The 26,628-nt window shown below is 47.0% G+C and overlaps 1 protein-coding gene and 1 pseudogene across 2 annotated transcripts; both read right to left on the minus strand.

Moving 5' to 3' along the window:
* LGMN (legumain) lies at positions 1-26,628 on the minus strand. 2 transcript variants are annotated; one of them, XM_039884057.1, is made up of 14 exons: positions 26,476-26,628; positions 18,270-18,436; positions 11,569-11,666; positions 10,493-10,574; positions 9,120-9,205; positions 7,851-7,926; positions 7,242-7,304; positions 6,436-6,502; positions 5,507-5,625; positions 5,330-5,419; positions 4,112-4,312; positions 2,152-2,322; positions 485-552; positions 176-218 (listed from the first exon to the last, which is right to left on the minus strand). In XM_039884057.1, the coding sequence occupies exons 2-14, from the start codon at positions 18,405-18,407 to the stop codon at positions 176-178; spliced, it is 1,302 nt and encodes a 433-aa protein (XP_039739991.1). In that variant the 5' UTR covers positions 18,408-18,436; positions 26,476-26,628. The 2 variants fall into 2 exon arrangements, with proteins under 2 accessions (XP_039739992.1, XP_039739991.1); XM_039884058.1 differs by lacking the exon at positions 26,476-26,628 and having other exon boundaries at positions 1-218; positions 18,270-18,439.
* Positions 19,218-19,334, minus strand: LOC120619848 (uncharacterized; annotated as a pseudogene).

Below are 26,628 nucleotides of genomic sequence, written 5' to 3' on the forward strand. Positions count from 1 at the left end.
GACCAGGGAAGGAGGGCAAGGTGAGCAAGCCCAGCGGCGGGCCTGGAGCGTGAGCCCAGGAGGGCCCGGAGCTGCTGGGCTTGGTTTCCGTTTCGCTGCCCCCTCTTCAGTCTCTGATTAGCACACATTCTTAGGGACGTGCTCACACTTGGAAAAGCATCAAGAAGGCAGCGTTTCAGTAGTAACCGAGGCACACCTGGTCCATGGATGATTTTATTCTGTAAGAAACAGGAACAAGTTGCTGAACCATGTCAACTCGGAAGAAACTAAGACAAAAATACCCCAACATGGAACAGGCAGTCGTTTGTGAAAGACCCACCCCACGATTATCACTGAGAACGCATCTGTTTTGAATTCCTCCACAGTCAGAGGTCGTAGCTAGCAGAAGAAAAACTGTCCACCTGCAGAAAAGGACAGCAGTGTGTGCTGCTTCCTTCTGCTCACAGAATGACACTGACCCTTCAAATGCCATGTACTGATTTACCTGTCAATTGGATAAGGTTTTTCACAAAGGTTGACCAGCACGTACAAATGTCTCAAGGCATACTCGTACTGGAGGAAAACAGAACAAAAGACACAATCAAACATCACCATTTCACCTTACAATCAACTCCTAACTTGGGAATATCCCACTTTTGTGATTGCGGTGATAAAGCATCTCAACCAGTGGCTCTTGACCTTTCGATAATCTGATAAGATTTATGAGCCGTCTCCCCTCCATCCCGAAAATGCACCTGTGCATGGGAGCTGGCCTCCAAGAGTGCTCTGAGCCCCAGGTTAGGACTCCTGAGAACCCTCATGGCCCTGCTCCCCTACTTTGCACCTCCCTTGGCCGTGTGGCTTTTGGTTCTGGGAGGTACCCGCTGATGACGGAGACGGGTGGTAACCGAATGCCAAACACAAATCATAACAGAGAAGACCAAAATAACTGGGGATGTTTATCTTGGGGGAAAAAAAAACAAACTTCAGGGGAATCTGAGCACTCTGGTGAGGAAGAAGGAAGACTGTGTGTGATTCCAGAGGGCACAAGAGTAACCCCAGGGAATGAGGTATTTATTAAATAAAGTAAGTCCTTGGGTAAAGAGATGAAAAAATAAAATCGAGAGCACCCTAACAACGGAGGGAGCTAAGTGCCCAGGAAGCCACCCATGGAAGCAGCCAAGCACGACACGTATCACAGCCCACCAGAGCTTTCTACAACGACAGAAACGTGCTACGAAATCCTCCAGTTCAGTGGCCGCTAGCCACATGTGGCTACTGGACACTTGAAGTGCGGTTAGCACGGATAAAGAACTAAGCTTTAAATTTTACTTCATTTTAATTAACTTAGATTTGATTTAAATAGCCACATGAGGCTAGTGAGTACCGTAATGAACACAGCTCTGAAGCAGGAGCTGGCACACTTTTTATGTAAAAATATTCACAGTAGTAAATATTTCATTCTTTGAGGGCTGTATGAACTACTCAATGCTGCTGCAGTATGAAAGCAGCCAGAGACACTGTCACTGAGTAGAGCGTGGGTCTGTTCCAATAACAAGCCTGTTTATAAAAACAGGCTAGGGGGGCACAGGGAGGCGCCGATAGGCTGTGGGCAGGCCTTGGTCTGTGGGCCAGTTTGCTGACACTTTTCTACAAGGATCCAAGTATCACAAAGAACCGACCAAACAGGAGGCTTTTTAGGCACCTTCTAACCTTGACATTCTCCACCTGCAGAAAATTGGAACTTTCCTCTCCAACATAGGAAAAGCCTGACTTTGACAGTAAATCTTGGGGAAGAGTCAGAACCAACTCAAAAGGGAGAAAAACCTGTATGGCTGCTGTGAGGGGTGGGGTGTGACGGAGACAGAAAAAATGTGAAGAGAATGGCAGCTGAGTCATCCATGACTGGTAACTTCCTATCCCCCGGGACAACTAGAAGAGTGTCTAGGGCCAGGATTTATGGTCAGTGAAGATGGCCAACCTTCTTCCTCTCGTCCCTGTCAAAGGCCTTTGAATGAGCCTGGATGGAACCTTCTACAAGGTCACGCATCTGATGTGATTTCCAGTGGACAATATTAATTTGGCTTTTGGGTTTAAAACAGCAGGGAAAGGCCAAGTCGGCCCACGGAAACTGGGGAGCAGGAGCTGGCAGCCCCCCGGGCCTGGGCTTACCGTGGAGGAGTGCCAGTTGAAGCAGGACATGCGGAAATGGGACACGGCTGCCTGGTAGCAGTCGTGGGCTGTGAGTGGGGCTCTCTGCGACAGCAGCCTCCTTGCCTCGTCATCAGACCTCGTGACCAAGGAGACAATCTTTTGCACTGACTTCTCAATGACATGTCTGGTCTGTGAAGAAAAGCATCTTTTTGAAATGCAGCCTCTCCTGGAACCCCGGATGGGTGAGAAGCATCTCTTCACGCAGCACCCGCCCCAGGAGGTTAAAATGGATGCCGACAGGTGCATCCCGCAGCAGGCAAAAGATGTGCCCGCGAAGTTTCTGTGACAGCAAGAAAACTTCAGAAACACTGTGCCTTTGGGGGATCTCCTGGCACGATGGAAACATTTACATCTAAACCCCTGCAGTGTAGGCATGACCCGCTCTGAGGACGGGGGCACGGGTGGGGGGGCGGGGAACGACGTAGGAATTATGCCCCGAAGTAGACAGCTGTCCCATGAATAGTGCTTATGTGTTTGCAGACATCTTTGTCCATTACAGAAACCAGCAAACGGTCACACAGAGAGACACAAAGGGAGACACTGTTTTCCCCACAGATGATGAAAACCAGCCTCATATTGAGGGACTTGCTCCTTCATTAACCAAAATTTACGATCAAGTCCTCTGACCATCCCAGCCCGGGTATGTTTCATCCACGTCTGACTGCTGCGAAGTCTCACCACCCACTGTGTGTCAGACTATTGGTTCTCAATGTGTGGTGGTCCAGAACCACGGGTGTCCCCCGGACCGTGCAGGACACCATGAGGTCCCCCCTTTCCCAACCATATAAACTGTGAAGCTGAGTTTTCTTCGTTACTTCAGGCAGAACAGAGCCCCACAGAGTGGATGCGGAAGCAGGTAGCAGGACCTCGCTGTCTTCCATAACGCTGGGCAGAAAAGAGATGTAAAGCGAGGCCACTCTTCTCGCCAAAATTGTATTTTAGAAAATGGTTATTTTTCATAAAAAAAAATACGCTAATACAGGACGGGTTTATCATTGTCATTTCTAATGAGTTATTTTTTAAATCTCAATGTCCATTTTTAATGCAAGAAATCTTGATATAACCCACATAATAAACGAGCTCTTTCGAATGACTAATTTGAAGAGTGTAAAAAGGTCCAAGTGAAAAGTATGAGGACTGCTGTACCACACTGTGGCACCATCAGAAAAATGTCCTGGTTAACAGAGAACTATAGCATAAGAGACTCTAACTGTCAGGATTACTAGATATATGAATGTGAAACAAATCACACAGATTTTTTTATCTTTCCCAGAAAACTCAGGACATATTCTAGCACATCAATCCCTGTGCTGTGCTGATTAGGGGACAGAGCGAGCTTTGTTAGAGGGACAGTAGACCTCCACCCAGCATCCCAATGAGTGATCTGCGGATGGTTCTAGCAGCACAGCTGTGATTTGTCAAGTAATTCTACAGGTTCCAAACAAACTGATGAGCTACTGAAAACGGACTCAGGGATTACAAATGATAACTCAAGCAATTTAAGAATTTTAGGCCATGACTATGATTTCCTAAGGCAGTAGAAATTTTTTGTGGATTGGATTTTTTTTAACATAATTAGCTAATAATGCACCAAATGGCAAAATAAAAAAATGCCTTCTAATAAACTAAGTATGAAAGAAAAAACCGCCCATATGCCACGGCCTCTTGGCAAGATATAGGAAATTCCTCTGTTCCCTGCTACTAGAGAGGTCAAGGTCAATTTATTAATGACCAAAGATAAGCACTGTTCCATTCACTCGCTTCTATTTACAGAGAGCACAAAGGCCACTTTTCTCTCCCACATTCTCCTGTGTGGCAGGCAAAGGGGTGACTCCCGCGTTCTGTCATCTGGCTCTAGCCACAGTGGATAAAGTCAGGAGACAGAGACTGAGCTCGCAAGGTTGGGACCACCGCTTACCTCCAGATGCTTGTGGATCTCCTCGACAAGACGCCTGGACTCCTGCAGGTCATTGGTGTACATCAGTTTCCTCTTCATGATCATGAGGGGCACCTCGGGGCTTGGAGTGAGGTCAAGGTGCTGGACTGGGGGTAGGGAGATGGGAGAGCTGGCTTTGTGTCTCATACCCTGAAACTGCATCAGCTTCATGGTAGAGATGGACTGAGTGGGAAAGAGAGAGAGAGAAAACCGGTGTGAATGGGAAGAGCAGACATGCCAAATGCACCCTGGGTCCTGGAGGCTCACAGTTCGCTCCACATGCTTTCAGGACCACCGAAGGCCCACATGGCAGTCTGAAAACACGTGCCAGCAGTGGGCGAGGCAACACATTTGAGCACCTGAAATCCACCAGTGATGAACTTCGCAAATGCCTGGCACCCCTCGCAGCGGAACGGCTGCTCCCTCACATGTCAAAGGTGACTGAAAGCTCCTCCACGGCCGTGTGCACGGCGGACCTGAGTGGCCGCAGCCAGCGGTGACCCTAGATTGTACTCAGCCACCACACTCATCACCTGTCCCTAATGACCAGCAGCAAGAAGGTGCGAAGCATCTGTCCAGGCTAGAGCTGAGCTCTGGGTCCACTGACGGGCAGAGCTAAAGCCACAGAGGTGTCACCTAGGGCCCAAGCTTTCAGCCACCTGCTGCGGCCCTGCCCAGACGGCCTTGATAAATGTGCCCATTTAACCACCTGGGCCCCTTCTGGACCTGGCTGGAGGAGGAAAAGTCTTTAATTTACAGCCAAAGGGTAAAGGTAACATCCTGCCACTTGCAGCGGGGCAGGACCCTGGAGAATCCAAGGGGTGGGCTTCTATGAGGACAAGCCATGGAAGTCGGAGACGCTTTCGACTCTAACTGCTCACTGCACACCTAGCCTGCATTCAGTGTTTGCAATGCACGACCTCACCAACACTAGGGCTCTGGCCGTGGAGGAAGCGGGGACCCAGAGAGGTTCGGTAGCTTCCCCAGGGTCTCACGACTTCCCGAGTTTGAACCTAGCACGGTCTGATGCCAAAGCCCGAACAGGGTCCCCGGGATGGAGTGGCCACGAGAGGCAGAGCCAACCCTGCCTTGGCCATTTCTCACCCGGATCCCATTTCTCTTCACTGAGAGATAAACATTCCAGGCGAGTCAGCCGGGGACTCAAGGAACTGACCACGCGTGCAAGGCTCCCCTACTCACCTTGTTGCCATACTGCATGACGTGGCTGGTGTTGGTGTGGGACTTTACCAGCTGGTACTGCCTGTGGAGCGTCTCTTTGGTCAAGTCCTCCTGCGAAAATATAAACAGCAAAGTCCTCTGACCATCAGAGGCTGATGGTTAAGCCTCAGCTAAACAGCCAGTCCCCTGAAGGCTCACCACGTCAGAGTCTTCCATCCAGTTGACACTGTACCAGTCCCCCAGGTACGTGGACCTCTTCTCATCATAGTAACAGGCGTAGGATGACTCGTCGGAATTGGCGGCAGTAGTTGCATAAACTATGAGGAATTAAAGACACCTTTGAGTCACATTTTACTCTCTGCTGTGGGTTCCACTAGAAGCTTGGGTCTTCCTTCTTTCCTAGTGCAATCAAAGTCAGCCGGGGAGGGCGGGAGACATCACTATAGCCAGCACTGTTCACTTAGTTACAACAATGACATGTGGAAGGAAGAGAAGCCAACTAATAGACACTTTCTGCAGCAATAAGCAAGCACGCATGCTTATTAGGACAGTAAGCCATTTTGGAATAATGCTGCAAGGTTTTAACAGCTCTGGTGACTTAATTTTGGAGAAAGTTAACATTTATTGAAGAAACTGTAAAATCAGCTGAACCTGTGCAATAGCTACCATTTACTTTCTAGCCACCATGGGCTCTGAATTGTGCTGGACAGATATCAGCCCTTAAAAAGACAAGCAAACAAACCGGTACCATCTTTATCCCCATTTTACGTGTGGGAATAACTAACTAAGGCTAAGTCACCTGCCCCAGATCAGGGAGCCAACAAGCAACATATTGCAAATGACCAAGGCCGGTCCAAAGGCTATGATTCTGGACTTCAGGAGCTTTACTAGAACCTGGAAGAGCATGGAGAAGCTCACATACAGATCCCTGATTCTCTGGCCAATAATCCTGGAGGATTAGAGGAAGCCCAGAGCTGCCCACACCTACCTCCCCACTTCTACACACCAGGCTGCCAAGGGCCCTGCTATGTGGAGCACTTGGTTCTTCATGCTCAGAATGAGCAGCTGCACCTCTGACTGACGGGCTCGCCTAGCCTGGCTCAGAGGCCAGGGCTCCCACCACCTACCATTGATGTTGGTGGGCAGGTGGCTCATCATGGACCCAGACTCACAGGCTTCGATGTAGAACACCATCTGAGAGGCGAACGAGACAGGTGGACTCACACCTGGGCCAGGCAGACCTCTCGCCAGTGCTGCTCTGGCTCTGCCCACTCTCCACCCATTCTGGAGTCTTTCGCTTTTGCTTTGGGAGACAGCCTGGCTGTAAGAGGCTGTTGCCAGAAGCTACAGAAGCTGTTGTCATACAAACCAGAAGGACTCAAACTTATTCATCGCTAATAGAATAAAATGATCTATTAGCTGGAATAATGCAGAGAAAAGGGAGCCTCGGACGATGCCGAGGAAAACTGTTTCACTGTCCAGCACACAGGAAGACGTGCTGGCACGCAGGCCATTTCTCGACGTGACCATCACGTACACGCCCGAGCTATGTAGTTTCTATAAAGGGAGCCGCGGGGCGAGTGAGAGCCAAAGCGAAAATAAGATGGTGGTACTTCCTCCCCCAACTGCCCCGAACTGGTCACAGCCCTAGAAACGTTAGTCCTCAAAGTGTGGTCTCTGGACCAGCCGCTTCAGCATCAACTCAGAAAGGCAAATTCTCAGGCTTCTCCCCAGACCCCTGAGTCAAACTCTGGGGGTGGGACCCCCACTCTGTGTGGTGACGAGGTCACCAGTGATTCTGATCTAATGGCTGAAGCCCCAGAATCAGAAAAGGTTAATCTGAGAAACCAGACTGATCAAAAAGACATCCCCCTTCCAAAAAACACAGCCAATCTCACCCCACCCCCACAGATACCCCAAATGCTGATGTTACCTTTTGGTACATTTTGTGTTTATGCATGTAATGGATGGTCTGATTCAGTTCCTTTACGTGAAGCTGAAAGGTAAGAATATTGACATTCAGATCAGGACCTCGAGAGAACCCATTCGCTGGTACCCGCTAATAAAGTCCTGATGATGCTTTATAAATTCTTATGTACCGATCCTTGTAAATAATCATAGTGAACAGCACTATCCCAGAATGTCATCTCAATGGTTTCACTTGCATATTTAAAAAGGGGAGGGCCATGTGCTTCCTTAGTCATCACTGTGTCCAGAGCATTTGGAGACTCAGTGTTCTACTACTGTGTCAAGTGCAATGCTCCCAAGTCCTGAGACAGCCACCAACGCTGGGACATCAAGAGAAATGTAGGGAAAACTTGCCAGAAGAGATGCCTCTGGAGAGATTTCAAGCTGCTAAATGTGTCAAATGTGTCCCCCAAGACATTCACGTGCCACACATCTCACCTCGTAGGACATTAGAAACCCACGTCGCAGATTCGACATCCTCACTGAGGTTTTGTTTTCCATTCTCCTAGTTTGTCTTTATAATTTAAAAAAACAAAAAAAACAAAAAAAACAAAAAACAAAAAAACCAACTCACGTCATCATTAGGAAAAGCCAGCAGTCCAGTAGCTCCATGATCGGTGAAATAAATGAACACGTGATCCTGGGGGCCACTGCCAAGACAGAAGGACAGACGAGAGTCAAAGTCAACCGTTTCCTGTTTCTATTTCTCCTTCCGTGTCTCTGAAAAGTTGCCTTTCTCAGAAAACTAAGATGTTTAAGGATTACAGTCTCCCAATCAGGTACGAAGGGGAACACGAGGGGCTGTTCCTTCTGCTCCCGCTGAGTGTGACTGAGTCACAAGGCAGATCCTAGGGCCTCGGAACTCTGGATTATGGCCAAGGAGGAGGAGAGGCCTTTGCTGGGGAGCTGGTCAGACAGACCAGGTACGATTTGGAGACTGGCGTCCTTGGGTGACAAGGCCTTGTCTCAGCCAGCCACACTCTCCAAGTAGATCTCCCCTAAATGAGGAAGGGAGCCAGGACACACAGCCGAGCAGGGTCTTGCAGCAGCTCCGACTCCCGCTCCAGGCCCTTTGGCCTGCACAGCCTGGGATGACCACCTGCCCTGCCCACCCTCACCAGGGCTTCCACTCAGAGGGCACAAGGCTGCAGAGATGTAATAACTCACTTGGAACCAGTCTGGTGCATCCCACACGGATGCCCATCTCTGCTCTAACTCATACGAACTTACTTGTCTCCCCTCTAGCTTGAGAGAAACAGCACCATTTGCCAAGTACCTGAGATTCTCTGAAGGTCTGCTACTAAAGACCGTAGCACAGGGAAAAATGCCACATAAAGTGATGCTGAATGAGACATCTCCAACCCACAGCTGGTGAGGCAAGCACTAGGGTTATTTAGTTCTTCCCGAAATGAAGGTTAAGCTCTGCACTTATGAATGTGCCCCTCCCCACTGCGCTGATTAGAGCACAGGGCTGGTGGCCAGGGCCCTGCAACCTGACCAGCCAGAGGGCTTCTTGCCTGTCTCAATGTGTTCCCTGGGTAGTGGAATGTACCAGCACCAGGATCCACGGACACGACAAAAAGCAGTGGCTTTAAGTGATGGGGAACCTTTCATTAAGAACAATGAGGGACCCCTGGATCATAGGGTTAATTCAGTACAGAAATGGGCTGCCAAAAGAAGCCTTCAACCCCATGTGGCCTGAATCAAGTCAGGACAGAGCTCCTCACTCAGCCATGTTTCATGGGTAAACAGCCCAGAAGCCAAGAACGATGCCTGTTTAAATTCTCCACGCTGGGGTGCCAGGTCATTCGGAAACATGTGATGGCCATAAAGCACCCATTACCTCTTCAAGACCTTTCCAGATCCTTTGCCTTTCACTGCTTCTTCATCACCTCTCAACACAGCAAGAAAATTTTGTGGGGTGACGTCCTACAAAGAATTGGGAGGTGAAATCAGATACAGCTGTCATTTCGAATCAGAGCATTTGCGGAGCCTGTAGCAGGCCCAGGCCACCAGACCGGAAACCTCCAAGGCTTAACAGCAAGCACTTTAAAACCAAGAAGGACTCAAATCAAGCTCAATGTTTCTGGGGCACGTGCACGACCTCTTCTCAAATATCACATTGTCCTGGGCTGATGGCAACTCAGTGAGGCTGCCATTCCTTCCTGACCATCACAACGTCCAGGTACAGAAACCCAAAGATGCTGGTCGGTGGGAACAAGCAGCAGAGAAAGAGTGTATCGCCTCAGGGGTACAGCAAAGAGGGGCAAACGTCAGTGCTGGGTCCCTCCCCTCTGCATCCAGCTTCCTGCCTACAAGGCCAAGTCCCAAGGACATCCTATGTCCTTAAAGGTGACTTTGTAAATTGACACCCGATCATTAAAAAAGGCAATACAAAAAAGCAGAAAAGAAAAAAAATCACCCAAAATCCTACCACTTAGATTCCAGACATTTCCTTATATAACTATATAGAAACGATTGTATATTGCATCGATGTCACATGTACGATGTGTTCGATTTAACTGTACTTGAATTTAAAAAGAAAACTGAAACGAAAGAATTGCTAACTTCAGATAAAACATTTATCACCAAGAATATTAATTCCTAAAAGAACCCTCTGACTAGTGGTTACCAGAAGAAACGGGGGAGGGAGAGAGGGAAAATAAAAAAATAAAATGTTAAAAAAAAAAAAAAGATCCCTCTGATATTAAAGAAAAAGAGACTATGAAAACTAAGAGGCTGAAGTCATTACGGTGTTTTTAAAAATGTGTCAATTTATATAGCCTCAATCCACTGGGAGGGATATAATAATTTAGTAGCGATATATGATAATAATAATTAATGAAAAACCATCTGGGCAAAATCCAGAGATGCGTGGCACAGGGCTTGTGCTGAGAAAAAAAGAGCCCAGATATTCTAGAATCCGATACACAGCATTACCTCATGAAAATCGGGTATTAGCAAAAGAAATGTATCATCAGGTTTAAAGTATAAGAAGACTGGAAACTCAAGATTGGCAGACTACAACTTCTAACTTTATTCTCTTATTTTCCTCTGCTTCCTTTTAGATCTCTCAGAAATTACTCCTCGAGCACATATATTAATCCAAACATGAAACAATGACCAGAAGTCAGTGTGGTGAGGTTCTGATTCTAGAAATGCACAAAAGAGGGGAAAGTCATCCTGGGAATGAAAACGACCCCGCCGCCACCTCACCTCGCCGGTGTAGTCCTTCAGGACTCCCGCGTACACGTCCGAGCCGTTGGGCCTGTTGATCACAATACCCGGCGTGGGATTGCTGAAAACCAAAAGACATGGCTGAAGCACAAGGTCGGACACGTCTCTGAAACCTCTCTTCAAAAACGGGCGAGTTATGTATAAAGAGTAATCGACCACGTCTGTCAAAAACATTGCTCGCGGCCCGAACGTTCACCAAGGGCTGGTGGCTTTAGTAGCTGGGGCATCGCGGGCATCCCACACATTGCGGGCAGGTGCATGAAGGGCTGAGTTCCCACAGTCAGGACCAGGACTGGAACTTTGGCAGGTGCGCCTGGCCTCCAGTGAGGAACCACACAGCATCCTGGGGACAAGACCTCACGAAGAGATCTCTCAGAGCAAAACTTGCTTGCAGAAAAATGCAGGACAGAAGACAAGACTTTAATACAAGAGCTGAGGCATTAAAGCTCGGAATGGATGATGAGCTGTCCTGTGACCACTGTGCGGGGCAGTACCCTTCGACAGGGCCACAGCAGGGTGACCCAGGGGCCAGGGAGACCAGCACTGGTTAAGTCTGGTACCCATAGCTGCCGTTTCTGATCTCCTCAAGAAATCAGATAAGCAGGCATGAGAGAAGTATTTGTAAAATTAAAGTCGGTGAATAATAACAGTAAATAGATATACAAAGGGTGGTAGGGTCCAACCTACAAACCAGCCTTCTTGGAACAGGCTGCAGAGGTGTCCCCCCTGTGCTGTCCACTGTTTGGGGGCAGGAGCAAGCACCGTAGAACTCCATGATGATTCTCCAAGCTGAGAGGAACTCATGCTTTCAACCCTTCCGAAGCACCAGCCCAAAACACCCGTCAGCGCCCAATGCCCGTGCCTCTGCCACTGCCAGGTGTCCGAGTTATGTCCAAGGCTCTACAAGAAGCAACCCCGTGGAAGCTCATCTACGAGTCTGTTCACACCCGAACGTCAGGCCACTGATAGATAAGGCCTCCCGTGAGTCTACACGCATTTTTTTAAGAAATGCCCTGGACTTCTTCGCCACCAGGCTGAAAGTGCTCTGTACTCACTCCTCGGAGTTGGCGATATCATCATACATCATCACCACGATCTGCTCGTCAGGGATCCCGTTGCGGTGAACTATCTGGTAGGCGTGGCACGCGTCTGCCTGGGAGAAATGATTTCGCCAAGTATTAGACGGTGCCCAGAAGGAGCAACAGGTTCTTTCTTGTGGACAGCGTGCTGTGAAGCTTTGGTCAGGTCTTCAACTTATTTTAAAACATACATTTATATTCTTTCAACTCAAGTTGTAACCACCCTCCCCCCAAGCATCCAAGTTCTTATTCATCAGGCGATTAACACTGATGTAGACTACACACAGACACACACACACACACACACGCACGCACGCACGCACGCCACCACCACCGCATCTACAGGTAACAATGGCTTTTGAGTAAAAATCAGTATTCTGTCGCTTTAATCTACCCCTAGGATGAAAGTGGAAGTGAGCAAACACACTCACCTGTTAGCCTAAGTGACAAAGCATCCTATAATTTATTAGTCCTGTCAGAAGGCAGGTTCATTAAAAATACAACAGGAATAAATCTAACAAAAGAAGTATAACACTTACACACTGAAAATTATAAAATATTGCTAAGAGAAATTTAAAAAGAGCTAAGTAAACAGAGAGACATCTCGAATTCGTGGATCAGAAGACAATACTATTAAATTATTTTTTAAAAATCAGGTGGGTTTTTTTTTTTGCAAATTGACAACATGATCCTAAAATTTTAATATTGAAATCATAAAGACCTAGAATAGCCAAAAAAAAAAAAAAACTGAAAAAGAAGAAAAAAGTTAGAGGACTTTTACTTCCCTATTTCAAAACTACTCAGGGGAAAGAAAAGAATTTCAACAAATGGTGCTGGGAAAATCTGGATATCTACATGCAAAAAAAGATGAACATAAGCCCTCACTTCACACCATACACAAAGGTTAACTCAAAATGGGTCACAGACTTAAATGTGAGGGCTAAAACAAAACTTGTGCATGATAACTTAGAAGAAAATCTTTTGGACCTTGAGTTATAACTACAAAGATGTTATAGGTGACACCCAAAACATGGTCTATAAAAGAAAAAAATTTTGATACATTGGACATAATCAAAATTAAAAACTTTAGTACTTCAAACCTACCATTAAGAAAATGAAAAGCCAAGCAACAGGGTAAGGGAAAATATATGCAAAACACATATCTGATGCAGGACTTGTATCCAGAATATGCGAAAAACTCTTAATAAGACAATCAACCCAATCAAAAATAGATAAAAGATTTGAATAAACATTTCACTTAAGAAGACATATGAATAACTAATAAGCACATAAAAAGATCCTCAGTAAAATTAGTTATTAGTGAAATATAAGTTAAAACCACAAAGAGATACCACTTCGCAGCCAGACGGACAATAATAGGTGCTGGTGAGAACGTGGAGGAACGGGGACTTCCGATCACGGTTTGAGGGAATGCAAAATGGTGCAGCCACTTTCGAAAACAATTTAACAGTTTTCGAGAAGTTAAACATAAAATTTACCATAAGACCCAGCAATTCCACCCTTATGTATCTGCCTGTGAGAAAAAAAGATTTTATCCACACAAAGACTTGCACATAAGTGTTCTTAGCAGCACTGTTCATAACAGGCAAAAAATGGAAACAACTCGAATGTCCGCCCGCTGGTAAACAGACCGACAAAATGTAGTCCATCCATACGATTTCATACTCTTTGGCAATAAAAAGGGATAGAGTGCCGACACATGCTATGTCCCAGATAAACCTCAAACACATGATGCTAACAGAAGCCAGACACAAAAGACCCACGTACCGTATGCCTCCATTTCTGTGAAATGCTCAGAAGCGGCACTTGTAGAGGGACAGGAAGCGCACCGGTGGTGGCCTGGGCCTGGGGCTGGGCCCGGGCCCAAGGGAAACGTTCGAAACTGATTTATGGCGATGTCTGCACAAGTTACTAAAAAACCATGGAGCTGTACACTCGAAACAGGTGCATGACATGCGATATGTAGAATAAGCTTCGATTAAGCTACGTATTTGGGAGCGGGCAGGTTCGGCACGCCCCGGGTGGGCGCTGCCCCGCACTGTTTGGCCTCCTCGCCACCACCTTGACGCAAAGCTGCTCTTCTCCCCACTCTCGCAGGTGGGGACGAGCTCGGACAGGGCCCGGCGCTCCACTCCAAGCCTCGCGCCCTCCTGCGCAAATGGCGGTCTCAAAGTCATGTCGCGCTTCTCTCCGAGGTCCTTGGAAGCACTTCGCTGCCCTAACCTCGTTAACTCACGAGGGTTCTTTGTCAGAGTCGAGTGTTTACTGGCACTCGAAACAAATAAAAGGAGGGTTAAGCCAAGTCACATCATTTGGAAATGGTGCTGAAGGCGACTTGGATCACTTCCCTTGAACATACCTGACCTCTACGCATTCTTCCCCTTAACAACAGGAAAGCCATACGCGGTAACATTTGAGAGGAGGGTATTGAGCAAGACTTTACCCTCGGGACAACCGAACAGAGACTGCTGTGGCTCAACTTGTTTCGTCGCTTCTGTCAGGAGTTCTGACAGCCTTACTGACGCATCCCGTGATTTCCTGCTGCAGGCGGCTTTCCTGACGAGGCAGTTCCTGCCACCTCCATCTCAGGCCAACCGTCAGCGAAATGAGAACAATCGGCTTGGAACGAAGGCCGGGGGAAACGGCACGCTCCGGTCTCGGTCACTGTGAGGGGGTCCACTTTCGAGCCAGGAAGGAGCTGAGAGGGGGTTCTCACGGTCTGTTCACCTGACAGGTGGGCGCATAGTATCTCCTCCTGACACGTGCTCTGAGTGCTGCCAAGGCGAGGCCCAGGCTCAGCGGCTTTCCTAGGGGGACCTCACTGAGTGCCCCCACCAACCTCACATCTTCCAGAGGGAATCAGAGGTTTAGAGTGAGATTACGTAATCCATCCAAACTAATACAGCAAGGAAGTGGAGAGCAGGCATGACACCTGAGGTCTGTGCAAGTCCGAAGCCCACGTTCTTTCCTGATCCTGCGCTGCCTCTGGCCGGTACAAGGCCAGCCCTCTAACTGCATCCCCAACTCAGGCCCCCTCTGCCCTCCCTCTGTCCTAATCCCTTCCCACCATGCCCTCTTTTCTTTTTAATATAAGTGATACTTTGCAACAACGTGGATTAACCTCCAAACATGCAAAGTGAAGAAGCCAGACACAAAAGAGATGTTATATGGTTCCGTTTATATCACGTTTCTAGAGAAGGCAAAACAAAAGAGACAGGAAGCAGATCCAAGGCCGAACGGTGCTAGGACAAGAGCAGGGACTGACTGCAACAGGCATGAAGGAACTCTCTAGAATGATGGAAGTATCCTAAAACTGGACTGTGGTGATGTCTGCACCACTGTATGAATTTACTAAAAATCACTTAACTATATAATTATAATAGGTGGATTGTACGACATGTAAACTTATGCCTCGATAAAGCTGTTTTTAAAAAGTGGTAATTGCACATTTTTAAAATACGTAAAATGAAAGATGGCCTTTCAGAAACCTGATGACGCTGACACCTGACCCTCCATCATTGCATCTCTGCCTTCCAACTCCCTCGTGTGCCAGTTCTAGACTTCTCTCCCTCTGCCTCCGCTGAAACCTGCCTACCTGCCTCCTCCAGGCACCCAGGACACAGATGCTCTCAAAGCCTTCCCGAGAGGAGGTGGCAGCCCCGCTTCTCCCCACTACCACCCCGAGCGCCAGGCCAGCAGAGGACAGCGGGGTCAGCATTCTCACAGCTCCTCACCCCTCCTGCCGCCCGCCAACCACCCCTGCCCTCCTGCCAACACACCGAATGACTGTCCCCTTTAGAGCGCCACTGCCTAGTATGTGTGGCCAGACCCCTCCCCCACCCCTAGTAACACCTGGCTCACACCTGCCTCTCCTCCCAACTCCTGTCATCCTCCCAAGTCCTGATGGCCTGTGAGACAGTGAACTTCACCTTCAATCTACTTCAACGACCATCCCCACTGCCCAACCCAGGTCTTCCTTCTCCACATGCGCAAATCTCTCCATCCCGAAAGAGACCCCCCTCCAGCCCCACTCCTCCCCTGGTGACTTACTTCTCTTTCCCTTCATAAGCCCATTGGGAGACAGACTGTCCAGCTGTGACCATGTGCTGCCTGCCCTTCGGGACCCCTCCCTCTTTCCTCCACTTCCCCCGGTCTGGCTTCCACGCCACCATCATAGGAATCCACCCTCACCAGGCCTTACCAGCCCCACACTCAGGCCACTGGACACAGAATGTCCCACCAGCATCGCCTCAGACCAAGTTCCTCTCTGTCACCCATGAATTCCAGCCCGAAATGGAACACCGAGAAACCAAATTCTGTCAAGATGAAACGGCATTTAAATAACCAGCACAATGCATAGAAAAGCACTTAGCAATGATTAATCCTGCCTAGCATATTGATCTTCCCTAAACAAAAGAAATTTGTGATCATGAGTGCTGTGTGAGTCCATGGAAAATGTAAGCCTGTACAAAAAAGTAAGTTTAAAGTCTGCATAGGTTCTAGAGGCAAAGTCCTTTCAAATGCTCTTTCAATGATTAGCCTCCAAAATCAATAAAGCAAATGTTGGCAGCTGGCTGGAACAGAACCAAGCCAGCAGGGATACGGGCTGAGGTCAGCAATGACTCAGCACATGTGTTTCCTCTGGGCATGGCCTCCGCACTGTCACCCTCTCTTATTTAAAGACAAATATGTCAGTCTGTGGCATTTCTTTTGCCTTGTTTCCCTTTATTCTATTTTGGTATTAAGCACTTTATCCTCAGGGGAAATAGCAACACTTCAGGAAAAAGAAGTGCGTTTTCCGGGTGCAAAGAACAATTGGATACCGGTATTTAATAATGTTTAACCACTATATTTAAAAGTTGGTTGTATAAAAACCAGGGTGGCTGCTGAATCAGCCTGTTGACTACTGGTGACCTGTACTGAATCCCTCATCTTTCTAACTTGTGGTTAGAGAGGGAGGAAAAGGCCGAGGCTGAGCACCCACCTGCTCGCGTTGCTCCTGTGGACAGGGGTCAGGTCGGTGGTTAAGTATTCAAAGGAAAACGGGTCATTTCCCCATGACGACAACTTTGTAATCGAGCCGAACTTCCTATTCAGCTAGCATACAAAAACCATTCAAGAAATAATTCATGCAATCATCGTCAAGTTTCGAGCTAGCAGGTGTGCATCTAAATCGACCCCCTTACTTAACAGATAGGAAAACCGACACCCTGGGAGGGACACGTGGGTGAGGAGGCACAGCCAGAACGTCGGGAACACAGACTCCAGGCCCGCGCTGTTCAATACGGCAGCCGCTGGCCACACACGGCGGTGAACACGTCAAACGTGGCCAGTCTGGGCCGAAGGCACCGTGAATGCAAACACACACTGGGTTTCAACGACTTAGTACCAAAAGCAGAACGTAAGAGATCTTATTACCAACTTTTAATACTGATTACAAGTGAAATGGTAACAGTTTGGATATAGTGGGTAAAATAAAATGGATACTAATTTCACCTACGTTTTTTACTTTTTAAAAATGTGGCTGCTAGAAAATGTACCATGACACATGTGTCAGTCCTCTCGAACGGTGCTGCTCCAGAGCCTAGTGGCCTGCGTTTGGATCCAGGCCACTTGCCGCACACGCCTGACCCTTTTATGTAGCCTGACGTTTTTAAGGTTCATCCATGCTGTAGCCTGTCTCAGCGCTCATTCTTTTTTATGACGAAGTAACACCCCCTTGTATGGAGAGACCACATTTTGTTTATCGGCTCATCAGCTGATGGACATCTGGACTATGTCCACCTTTTGGCAATTATGAGTAATACTGCTATGATCATTCGAGCATGAATTTTTGTGTGAGCATGTGTTCATTTCCCTTGGGTGTATACCTAGCAGTGATCTGGTAACTCTACGTTTAACCATTTGAGGACCTGCCGGACTGTCTCCCAAAGCAGCTGCACCATGTTAAAATCCCAGCAGAAAGGTGCACTTTTAATGTATTTATGGATGTGGGTTCTTTTCTAAATTCTGCCAGGCTGATTTGGCAGAAATGCCAGAAAAGACGGGGAGGACGGTGCGAGGTGAGAGCAGCTGGGCGGAGGCAGGGAAAGCAAAGTGGTCTCGTGAGGTTCTAACCGGAGCCCCAGGCTTCGGTCCCAGCTGTACCTCAACTGCTGTGTGGCCACAGGCAAGTCACTTCCTCTCCTTAACTCTCAGTTTCCTTAACTAGAAAGTGGAGTCTCAAGTTGAGACATCGGACAAAAGCTGGAGACACGTTTGGTTGTTACAGTGGGGTGGGTGGTGCTCCTGATTTCTAGTGGGTAGAGGTCGAGGATGCTGCTAAAAATCCTACAATGCACATGACAGTACCTCCCCTCCACCCCAAGAATTATCTGGCCCCAAATGTCAACAGCTCCAAGGCTGAAAATTTTGCATTAGATTGAGGTACCCCATAGGAGCCATTTTGAGGAACTGCCAGACTGCAGTACCACTTTATAATGCCCCCAGCAACATATGCGGGTTCCTGTTTCTCCACATCCTCAGCAACACACACATTTTTTTGCCAGCCTACTAGGACTGTAAATGGCTTTTTAAAAAGTCGGTCCTGTTAACGACGTCCAGGATGGTTTACAGAATGTCAGTGCCATAAAGAGAAAGATTCGTCGTTTTCTTACCTGGTGCCTGTAATTGTACCAGCCATTTGAACCGGCGACGATGACCACCCAGTGCTTGCCCCCATCCTCAGGATCATCCATGGGGACAGCACTAGCTCCCAGGACCAAGCTGAGGACTACAACTACTTCCCAAATCATTCTGCGCCTTGGAGTTCAACTGCAGACACCTGGGAAGAATAAAGCACAGTCAAGCAAAAAAAGAAATGACAAGAACAGAAGACTATTGTTGGTCCCTCAGAAAACATCACAGTAAATGGGTCAAAAGATAAGACCATTTAGTCACCAGACAGAACATGCTGAGGATAAAAATGCCGGCAGAGCAGAATTTTATTTTTAGCCCTGCGGCCCCTTCCTCAGGTGGAGCAAGGGGAACCTTTTAAAGTTTTTGTCACAACTGAGACTACATCAGATAAAGTTCATCAACAAAATTCACCGTGTTAGAAAAACTTCTACCACATGCTATGAACTATTTGCAAGAAAAGAATATACATGTAACGTATGCACAGAAAAATGTAGAAGGCAGACATAAAAATGTAACGATAGTTATTGCTGGGTGGTAGGTACGATTAAGCATGATTTTTTTCCATATTTGTCTCTTTTTACTACAATTAATGTATATTATTTATACAGTAAAGCTTGTCAAAATTCAATACGTGTTCACTATAAACTGTGAGGGGCAATTTATAAGTTTATGAGCGAGCTATCTGGATAAGCAACAAACACTGGCAGCCCAAATTCATGTCTTTGAATAACACTTACAACCCACTTACATGTATTTTGTGTAACAGGCAGGGCAGGTATTTTAATTTTTATATTATAGGAAGGTGCAGTTGAAGCAAGAATGGTGACTTGTCTGGACAGTCAGCTCTGGCCAGAGACCAGAACCCATGCCTTCTGAATCCCTGGTCAGCCTTTCTGCATCTCAAGACTATTCTCTCTTTTTTTTTACGCCTACAGCACCTGGTCTTCCTAGGTGGTCTCCCATCCAAGTACTAACCAGGCCTAACCCTGCTTAGCTTCCTAGATCAGACGAGATTGGGCATTCAGGGTGTCATGACCGTAGACAAGATTATTCTTAATGAACTATATTCCCAATTTTATACTCCATTGCCAAACTTTCAATAAGTTTTGAAGCACCAGAGGGACTAAGGCTGAGTCAGATTCTGCCCTGTGTCCTGAATATGTTATTCTAAAAAGATAGTATTCCTGTGACAGAAGCCAGGCCTGTCACCCCGAGATAAGAGGAAAACAGTCTTCGAGGTGTAAGAACACAGAGCAGAACAGTCTGCAAGGCTGACCTCTGCCTCTGATGCCATTTGGCAAAACAGTGTTCATTCACTCATTCCCTTATTCATTCACTCATTCATTCACCCACTCAGCCAGAGCCTCCTAAACGACGCCCTGCCAGACAATGTGCTAACTGCTAGGGAAGGCAGAAGGCTCTGTCCTCACGGAGCACGCCGCCAGCGAAGGCATGAACCACCTCTATGCCTGAGAAACCATCCTCGGCACTGGGCCAAACACTGGGCTAAAACTCACAATGGTGGATTTTCCCCCATAAGTGATAAAACAGGAAACCTTGAGTCTGCTAAAAGTTTAAAAACGTAGGAGCACCTTAGGCCAGTGCTTCTCCTACTTGACCATGTACCCAGATCCCTGGGGTCTTGTTAGAATGCAGATTCTGATTTGTAGGCCTGGCAGGGCTTGAGACTCTGCATTTCTGACAAGCACCAGGTGACACCCAGGTCTACTGAACTGAGCCTCTTTCTGATCCCTGACGGCTCCAGTCCACACTGCCCAGAAGCTTGCATGCCGACGCTGCTCCTTTCAAGAACCCGGTTCCTAATCTATAAACTAAGTTGGTGCCAGATCCAGGTTTCTTTGGCCCCACCAGAGGTCTACGGATGGATGGGTCACTGCAGTAAGGGGTCCCAGATTTGTTTTTAAGATTATCCTTAAACGGCCAAGTCTTCTTGTTTGTCTGGCTTTTGTGTTTTAGTATGGTGCATGACAGACATCAGGGAACAGAACAGACAGATGACAGCAGCCGGATGGCTACCACAGGGACTGCCCTGGTCTGTTGATGTGTTCTCATCTGCCTGGGGAAGCTCTCCCAAGTCTGCCAGACCTGGCCAGGGCTCCCCGTGAGGCTGGGAGGTTAACAACAGAAGATGCAGTTATACAAACGTAAGAAGAAGCAACAGTGAGATCGGGCAAGAGAGAGCCAAGGAGCAAAAGCACCCCTGTCCCCAGAGCTCCCCGGAAGCCCCCACACAGGAAATGGGACACTGGCTACCAAGGTGACCCACCCAGTAGCTCTTCAATTCTCAGCTCGCCCCATAGCCTCCTGGCTGCAACTAAGCCTCCCTGAGAAGCCTTCCCAGGTCAGCTAACTTTTTGTGGAAAGGCCTGGACAGTCAGTATTTCAAGCTTTGTAGGTCATTTCATCTCTGTCACAACTATTCAGCTCTCCCATTGTCCTGTGTAAGCAGCCAGAGACAACCTGTAAACCAATGGACATGGCTAAATTCCGGTAAAACAGGCGGTCTCTTTGGTCCTCCCTAGGGAGTGAGCATGTGGCCTCGGCCCACATGACAGGTACAGCCTGGCTGGATTTTATTACCTGTCATCAACAATCATTAAACAGGCTCCATGGTCTGTACACCAGTCTTCTGGGTTTGGTTCACGCGACTTAATCCTGAATACCTATTCCTCTGGAGGCAGTGGTGTGTGACTTCTACCTTTCACACGTAGGGACAAAAAGAATACATAAAATACTAGAACCAAACGGTTGGCCTGACTGTGAACAATAGACTCAACACCAGCAGCTAAACTGCCTAAATTAGCAAACAACACAACAGGCACTGGAAAAGTACTGCCAGGTTAGTTTTAGAAATTCAAGTTTATCTTTCACTCGTCTATTAATTATACTAGCGAGTTACTCCCCAATGAGAGAAAGCGCCCTATAAATACAGGGGTATTTTCCTAGTTAGCGTTTGGCGATGGTCTCCCTTTATCCTTTTTTCTTATAGACAGAGTGTGTGTCCTCGATAATGGAAAGTTAAAAGCCTCACAGTATGGCACTGATGAGAAAATGCCACTTAAAAACCCATATACCAGTGCTATCTGGGGAAACGAATTGGGGCCTGGGGTGAACATGAGACGTGAGGACAATGATCGTGCATCACCCTCAGCGACAAACACGTCTCAAAGCTGGCCTCGCATGGCAATTTCCTGATCAGCAATATTCTCAACCAAGTCACGAAAACATCCTGCCATCTGCCAATTATTCTTGTTTTATCAAAGGGAAAAATTCATGAAGAAAAAGTAAACAATTCCTGTTAAACTAGCTCATGAGGATCACTGTGCTTGCAGTCCACCTACCGTCTGCCCAGCGAACAGGGCCTGAGCACCCACCGGGTGCCCGCAGGCACCGAACGGGGAACCACGCAGACAAAACCCTTCACTGAGTTGACATTCTAGTGTCGGATCATTGAAATATACAGGTCATCAGGTGGTAATGAGCACCAGGGAGAAATACAAGGCAGGAGAGGCAGACCTGGTGAGAGTGCTGGGTGTCATTTTCAAAAGAGTAAGATCTTAAGGAGGTGAAGAAGCCTGCCCGTTTATAACAGGAAAACACTGAAAGTAACATAAACGGTCATCTGCAGGGACTGTCTAGTTAATTCATAGTACATCCTTAGAGTGGGGTACTGTGAAGCCTTTTAAAGAGGAAGGCAGATTTCAGTGAAAGATCTCCGAGATGTACTGTTAGGGAATATGTGTCTAGTTGGCTAACCTTGTGCGGGGAGAAAATGACAGATGGCTGATGCGCTCACCAGGGTAGAGAAGAAAGCCTCCCCGAGAGTGACACGTGTCGGCACATTGCACAGGGTGGGAAAGTGGGATGTCTGCGGCTATGGGGAGCAGGATATTTGAGCCACTTTACAAAAGCCTCACAACAGCCTTGAGCCGGTCTCATGACTCCCTTCAGACGTTTGAGAAAACTGTGGCTCAGAGGTATAGAAACTTACTGGAAAGTGGCACTGCTGGTAAGTGACACAGATCTGACTCCAAAGGCTCCTTTTTCCACTACACTAACTCGCTTGTCACAAGAGTTGTTTATGCGAACGTCTGGGAGGCCCCGTAACCACACCTGGGGCCCAGGCACAGAGCGGGCCTCCCGTTTCCTCCAGCAGGACACCCATTGCGCTCTCCAGCACCCTACTATCCTAAGGCACTTGCAGGCCATCTGTATAAAGAGCTCTTCTCAGAGAAGAGCCCATCAAAGGGAACCCGGTCCACACAAAGCCAAGGTCAACAGACAAGCCTTTAGGAAAGACTTTCCCCAGTCTCCAATGACCGGTGTTTTGCTGTTTCCACTTGGTCCTGTGGCCCTCTCAGGTCACCGGGATGCACTAGATCAGGTGATTCAACTGAAGAAGTCTGCTTGACTTCAACAAGTTCAATCCATTGGGAGGTCTAGAGCAGAGTAACCATTCAAGATAAACTGTCACCAACAGTACAAGAAATAAGGTCACGGTCACATGACCATCTACGTAGCAGAGTCAAGTTCAAACCCAGGTCTGACACCCAAACCCACACCTTAACCATCGTCAGGTGTGACTTCTCACTGCCAGCTCTGATTTGCCACTGCCTCTGGGTTAGAAACAGCTAAACGTCAAAGTGAAATGAGACAGTGACATCTGAAAAAAGCCTTCCAAACCTGAAGGTCTTTGATCTCACTCTCTGCTCTCCAGAGGTTTACAATAAAATCATCACGCAAGTGGTCCCTGGCTGACAACATGCAAGAGAAACAAGGACAGGTGTCAAGGACCCCGCTTCCTTGACCAAACTTGAGTCGAGCTCCTCTGAATCCTATTCCCAACTAATCCTTAGCCTGCTGAGCCCAGTTTTAGCAAAAATCCTGTGAGAATCCCCCACTTTCGATACCTAATCAAATTCCTCTTAATAATTTTCCAGCCACTGACCCTCTTACTCTGCGCATAAGTCCCAGACGTCCTTGCTGTATTTGGAGTTGAGCTCAGTTCTACACTCGTCTCTCTCCCTTAATGAAATAGCAGAAATACAGTAAAATCTGGCTGCTGTTTTTAACAAGTGTCCAGTGTAATTTCTCATTAATTCAAGACTCATAACTACTACCTCAGGGGAGACTCGAATTTCTGTGCCTTAATTGTCCATCTGTGAAATGAGATGGTAGAACTAAATTCTTAAGGGCCCATTCAGTCTTCCAATCCTTTGGTTTCCTATTTAAAGAGTGGAATTAAAATTCAACTGAATCTTATCTCGACTCTCAAATGAAAAGGTATTCTGTTCAGGTTAATTATCAATTTTTGTTCCTACAGGGAAAATTTCTGATTCAGTGGCAAACTGGATTCTACATTAGGGCATATTCTTCAAGGTTATCTAATATCTAAAAATTCTCTGTGACCTTTTTTTACAACTCTGTAAACTGTGGATAACAGCAATGCAAATAATCCTTGTCTTTATCCCATCAAGTGGAGGTTTGGCCGACTTCCTCCCACTATAGGAAAAAAAAAAACCTGGTTTTGCCCCCTTTTTGCACATTCACTTCACTATTTCTGACCCAGAAATGTGTCTGTACTTTAACAGCTCCTTTGAACTGGTCATAACACCTAAGTTTCCTCATTAACGAGTTAAATATAATCATTAAACATTTGTTCATTTTTGTACCTGTATAGAGTGATGACTTTACCTTTTTAAAAAAGTTAGCTTTTAACATTACAAAAGGTGTAAGCAACTAATTGTATTTCAAAATAGACACAGTCAAAAATTCATTTTTAAAATCTACTAATGGTTAGAAGAAGTTAAGAATCTAGCAAAGTAAAACTGACCTATGTATGGTTCATGGTTTTTCCCTATTTATTTTCACTGCTTATTTGGGCCTTGAATATCTTTCATGCAAATTACTATTTTTGAAACCTGGTATCAATATAGTTTGTAGCCTTTTCCCAAAAATCATTTTGAGAAAAGGCTACAAACTAGAGATTAGTTAAATTTTGTTACAATTTATGTTTCAAGAAATTGAAAGATAGACAATGAAATAAATACAGAAATGTATAAATACAGAAATGTATAAAATACATAAAACAACTGTTACCTATCACCCAGTCCATCAACTGTTAATATTTTTAAAATCTGTTAAGTCTCTTTCCCCATAAAACAAATATAGTATTATAGATGAAACTTTTCTCCCAGGTCCTGTTCCATTCTCCCCACACTGCAAGATAACTGCTATGGTAAGTTAGCATTTTTCTGCCATCGATTTATTATACTTTTAAAGAACATGTATATCTATGTATAAACAGTTCCCTACTAATGGACATTTAGGCTATTTCAATCTTTTCATCATTATAAACAATATTGCAATCAACATCCTAATACTCCTTGTATACAAATGTCTGGTTCTACCACTGGGTCTTAAGTGGCACCACTGGGTCTTAAGATATTCCCATTTTGCTAGTAGCTATACTGGTCTAAGGTACACTTCCACTAGTAGCGAATCCTTTTCTCAAATACCTATCATCTCTTGGTAGTATTGAATTTTATCACTTCTCATTTGATGGAAATAAAGTAGTCTAACTAAGGGTTTAATCAGCATTTCCTGAATTACGAGGAAATTTGAGTCTTATACGTTTAATCACTCCGATTTCAACACCCTTGATACATGTGACGATTTCCCCACCGTAAACTGGGATTTGAATGACAGTTTACAAAGCCACCTCCGCAGTTTTAAAAACAAACAAACCAAAAAAAAAAAAACACATGCTGGTCATTTCCTTATAGGTTGGAAAACTCAAATGATAAAGTTCACTTCAATATACTTTTTACTCAACAACAGTGGGTATGCTGTATCCCACCTCCTTAACGGTTGGCAGGTTTCTTCTCCTCCCCCCTCCCTTCCCACTCCAATTCTCTTCGAAACCCTCAGCAATCCTCTTGGGAATTACTGCAAGGAGCTCCCTAATATGGCCTCTCTCCAATACTTTTCCACACTACAGGACAAAACCCAGCTCTCTTACAGCAGCAGAGGAAGCCCTGCAAGATTAACCTCTCTACCTTCATGGCTCATGAAATCCAACACCCACAGGAAATCCCTTGGTCGACCCAAGTCTCCAGACTCCACCTCCAAAACCCTCCCTCTTTCCATGCCTTCGCCGTGCTGTTTCCCAATCGAAACCTTCTTCTCCTCCTTCATCTCACTAGCTCCCGCCCACCCCTCAAACTCCATTCCAGCATCCCCTTCTCGGAGAAGCTCAGCACAGGGTTAGGTGCTGTCCCTGTGCAAACCTGTACCCTAGGCCTTGAAACACTGGCATAGTTCACTGGAGAGTGCCTCTCTATGAAATAATTCCAGCTCAAAAAGCTTAGTCAGGCTCAATAAATGTTTGCTAACTAATGCGGCCTTACCGTTTTTAGAAAATCGGATTACTCCACTCACTACATACCACAGGTCAAGTCTCAAACCCTGGGAATTTATTTTCATCTTTAAAACGAAGCACCTGACACCAAGGTCCTTCTTCCGACCACCAGATTCTACAATTCGTGGCATGGAATAACCCATGTGGGTATAACCTCAACTCTAAAGAGTTAGGGGCAGGAGACAAATCCAACTAACTTTCACTTCGATCGATGTGACTCATCCTGTAACTCCCACCAGCTCAAGCCTCTGAGAACTAGAGCTTCCCTGACTTCTCAGATGGAATGTTTCTAAAAGTTTGGGCAATTTTACTGTTGCCTTTTAACAGCCCTCCCCTCTAGGCTACGGAGAACCGACTGGAGAAAGGTGCAATGCTCTTCACTAGAAGCACCACGGGTCTGCTCTACTCTTAGATTGTGAAGGTCGGAACCGAGCCCCACATCCTGCCTGGCCCCCCTCGGCTGTGGGACCTCAGCAGACGCCCTCTCCTCTCGTGCCTGTTTGTCCCTGCGCTGGGAGGAGCCTGGGCCTCCAGCCAGAGCACGCACAACAAAAGAGAGCCCACCGCCACCCCACAGGATGGCGGCCTGAGAGGTCACAGGGTTTCCTTGGGGATCCATCGGTTCCCGAAACTCTCCTCCGTAGGGTGAGAAACGATTACCCAGAAAGTGCCGGGGGATCTGAAATTCCCGGCCGTGAGGCCGAGGGCCTCGGCACAGGCTCTACGCTGACCCTGGACATTACCTGCGGCGGGGGGTCGCGGCAGCGGCGGCGGCCAAGACCGTGGGAACCCCTCGCGGCGCGCAGCCTCAGACGGACCCAGCCCGAGAACCGCGCTGCAGAGATTGCGGCGCGGCGCCCTCCGCTCCCTCTTAGGGACCGACTGCGCCGCGGTGA

This window comes from Pteropus medius, unplaced genomic scaffold (assembly GCF_902729225.1).
Source record: "Pteropus medius unplaced genomic scaffold, Ma_sr-lr_union100, whole genome shotgun sequence".
NCBI classification, from domain to species: domain Eukaryota; kingdom Metazoa; phylum Chordata; class Mammalia; order Chiroptera; family Pteropodidae; genus Pteropus; species Pteropus medius.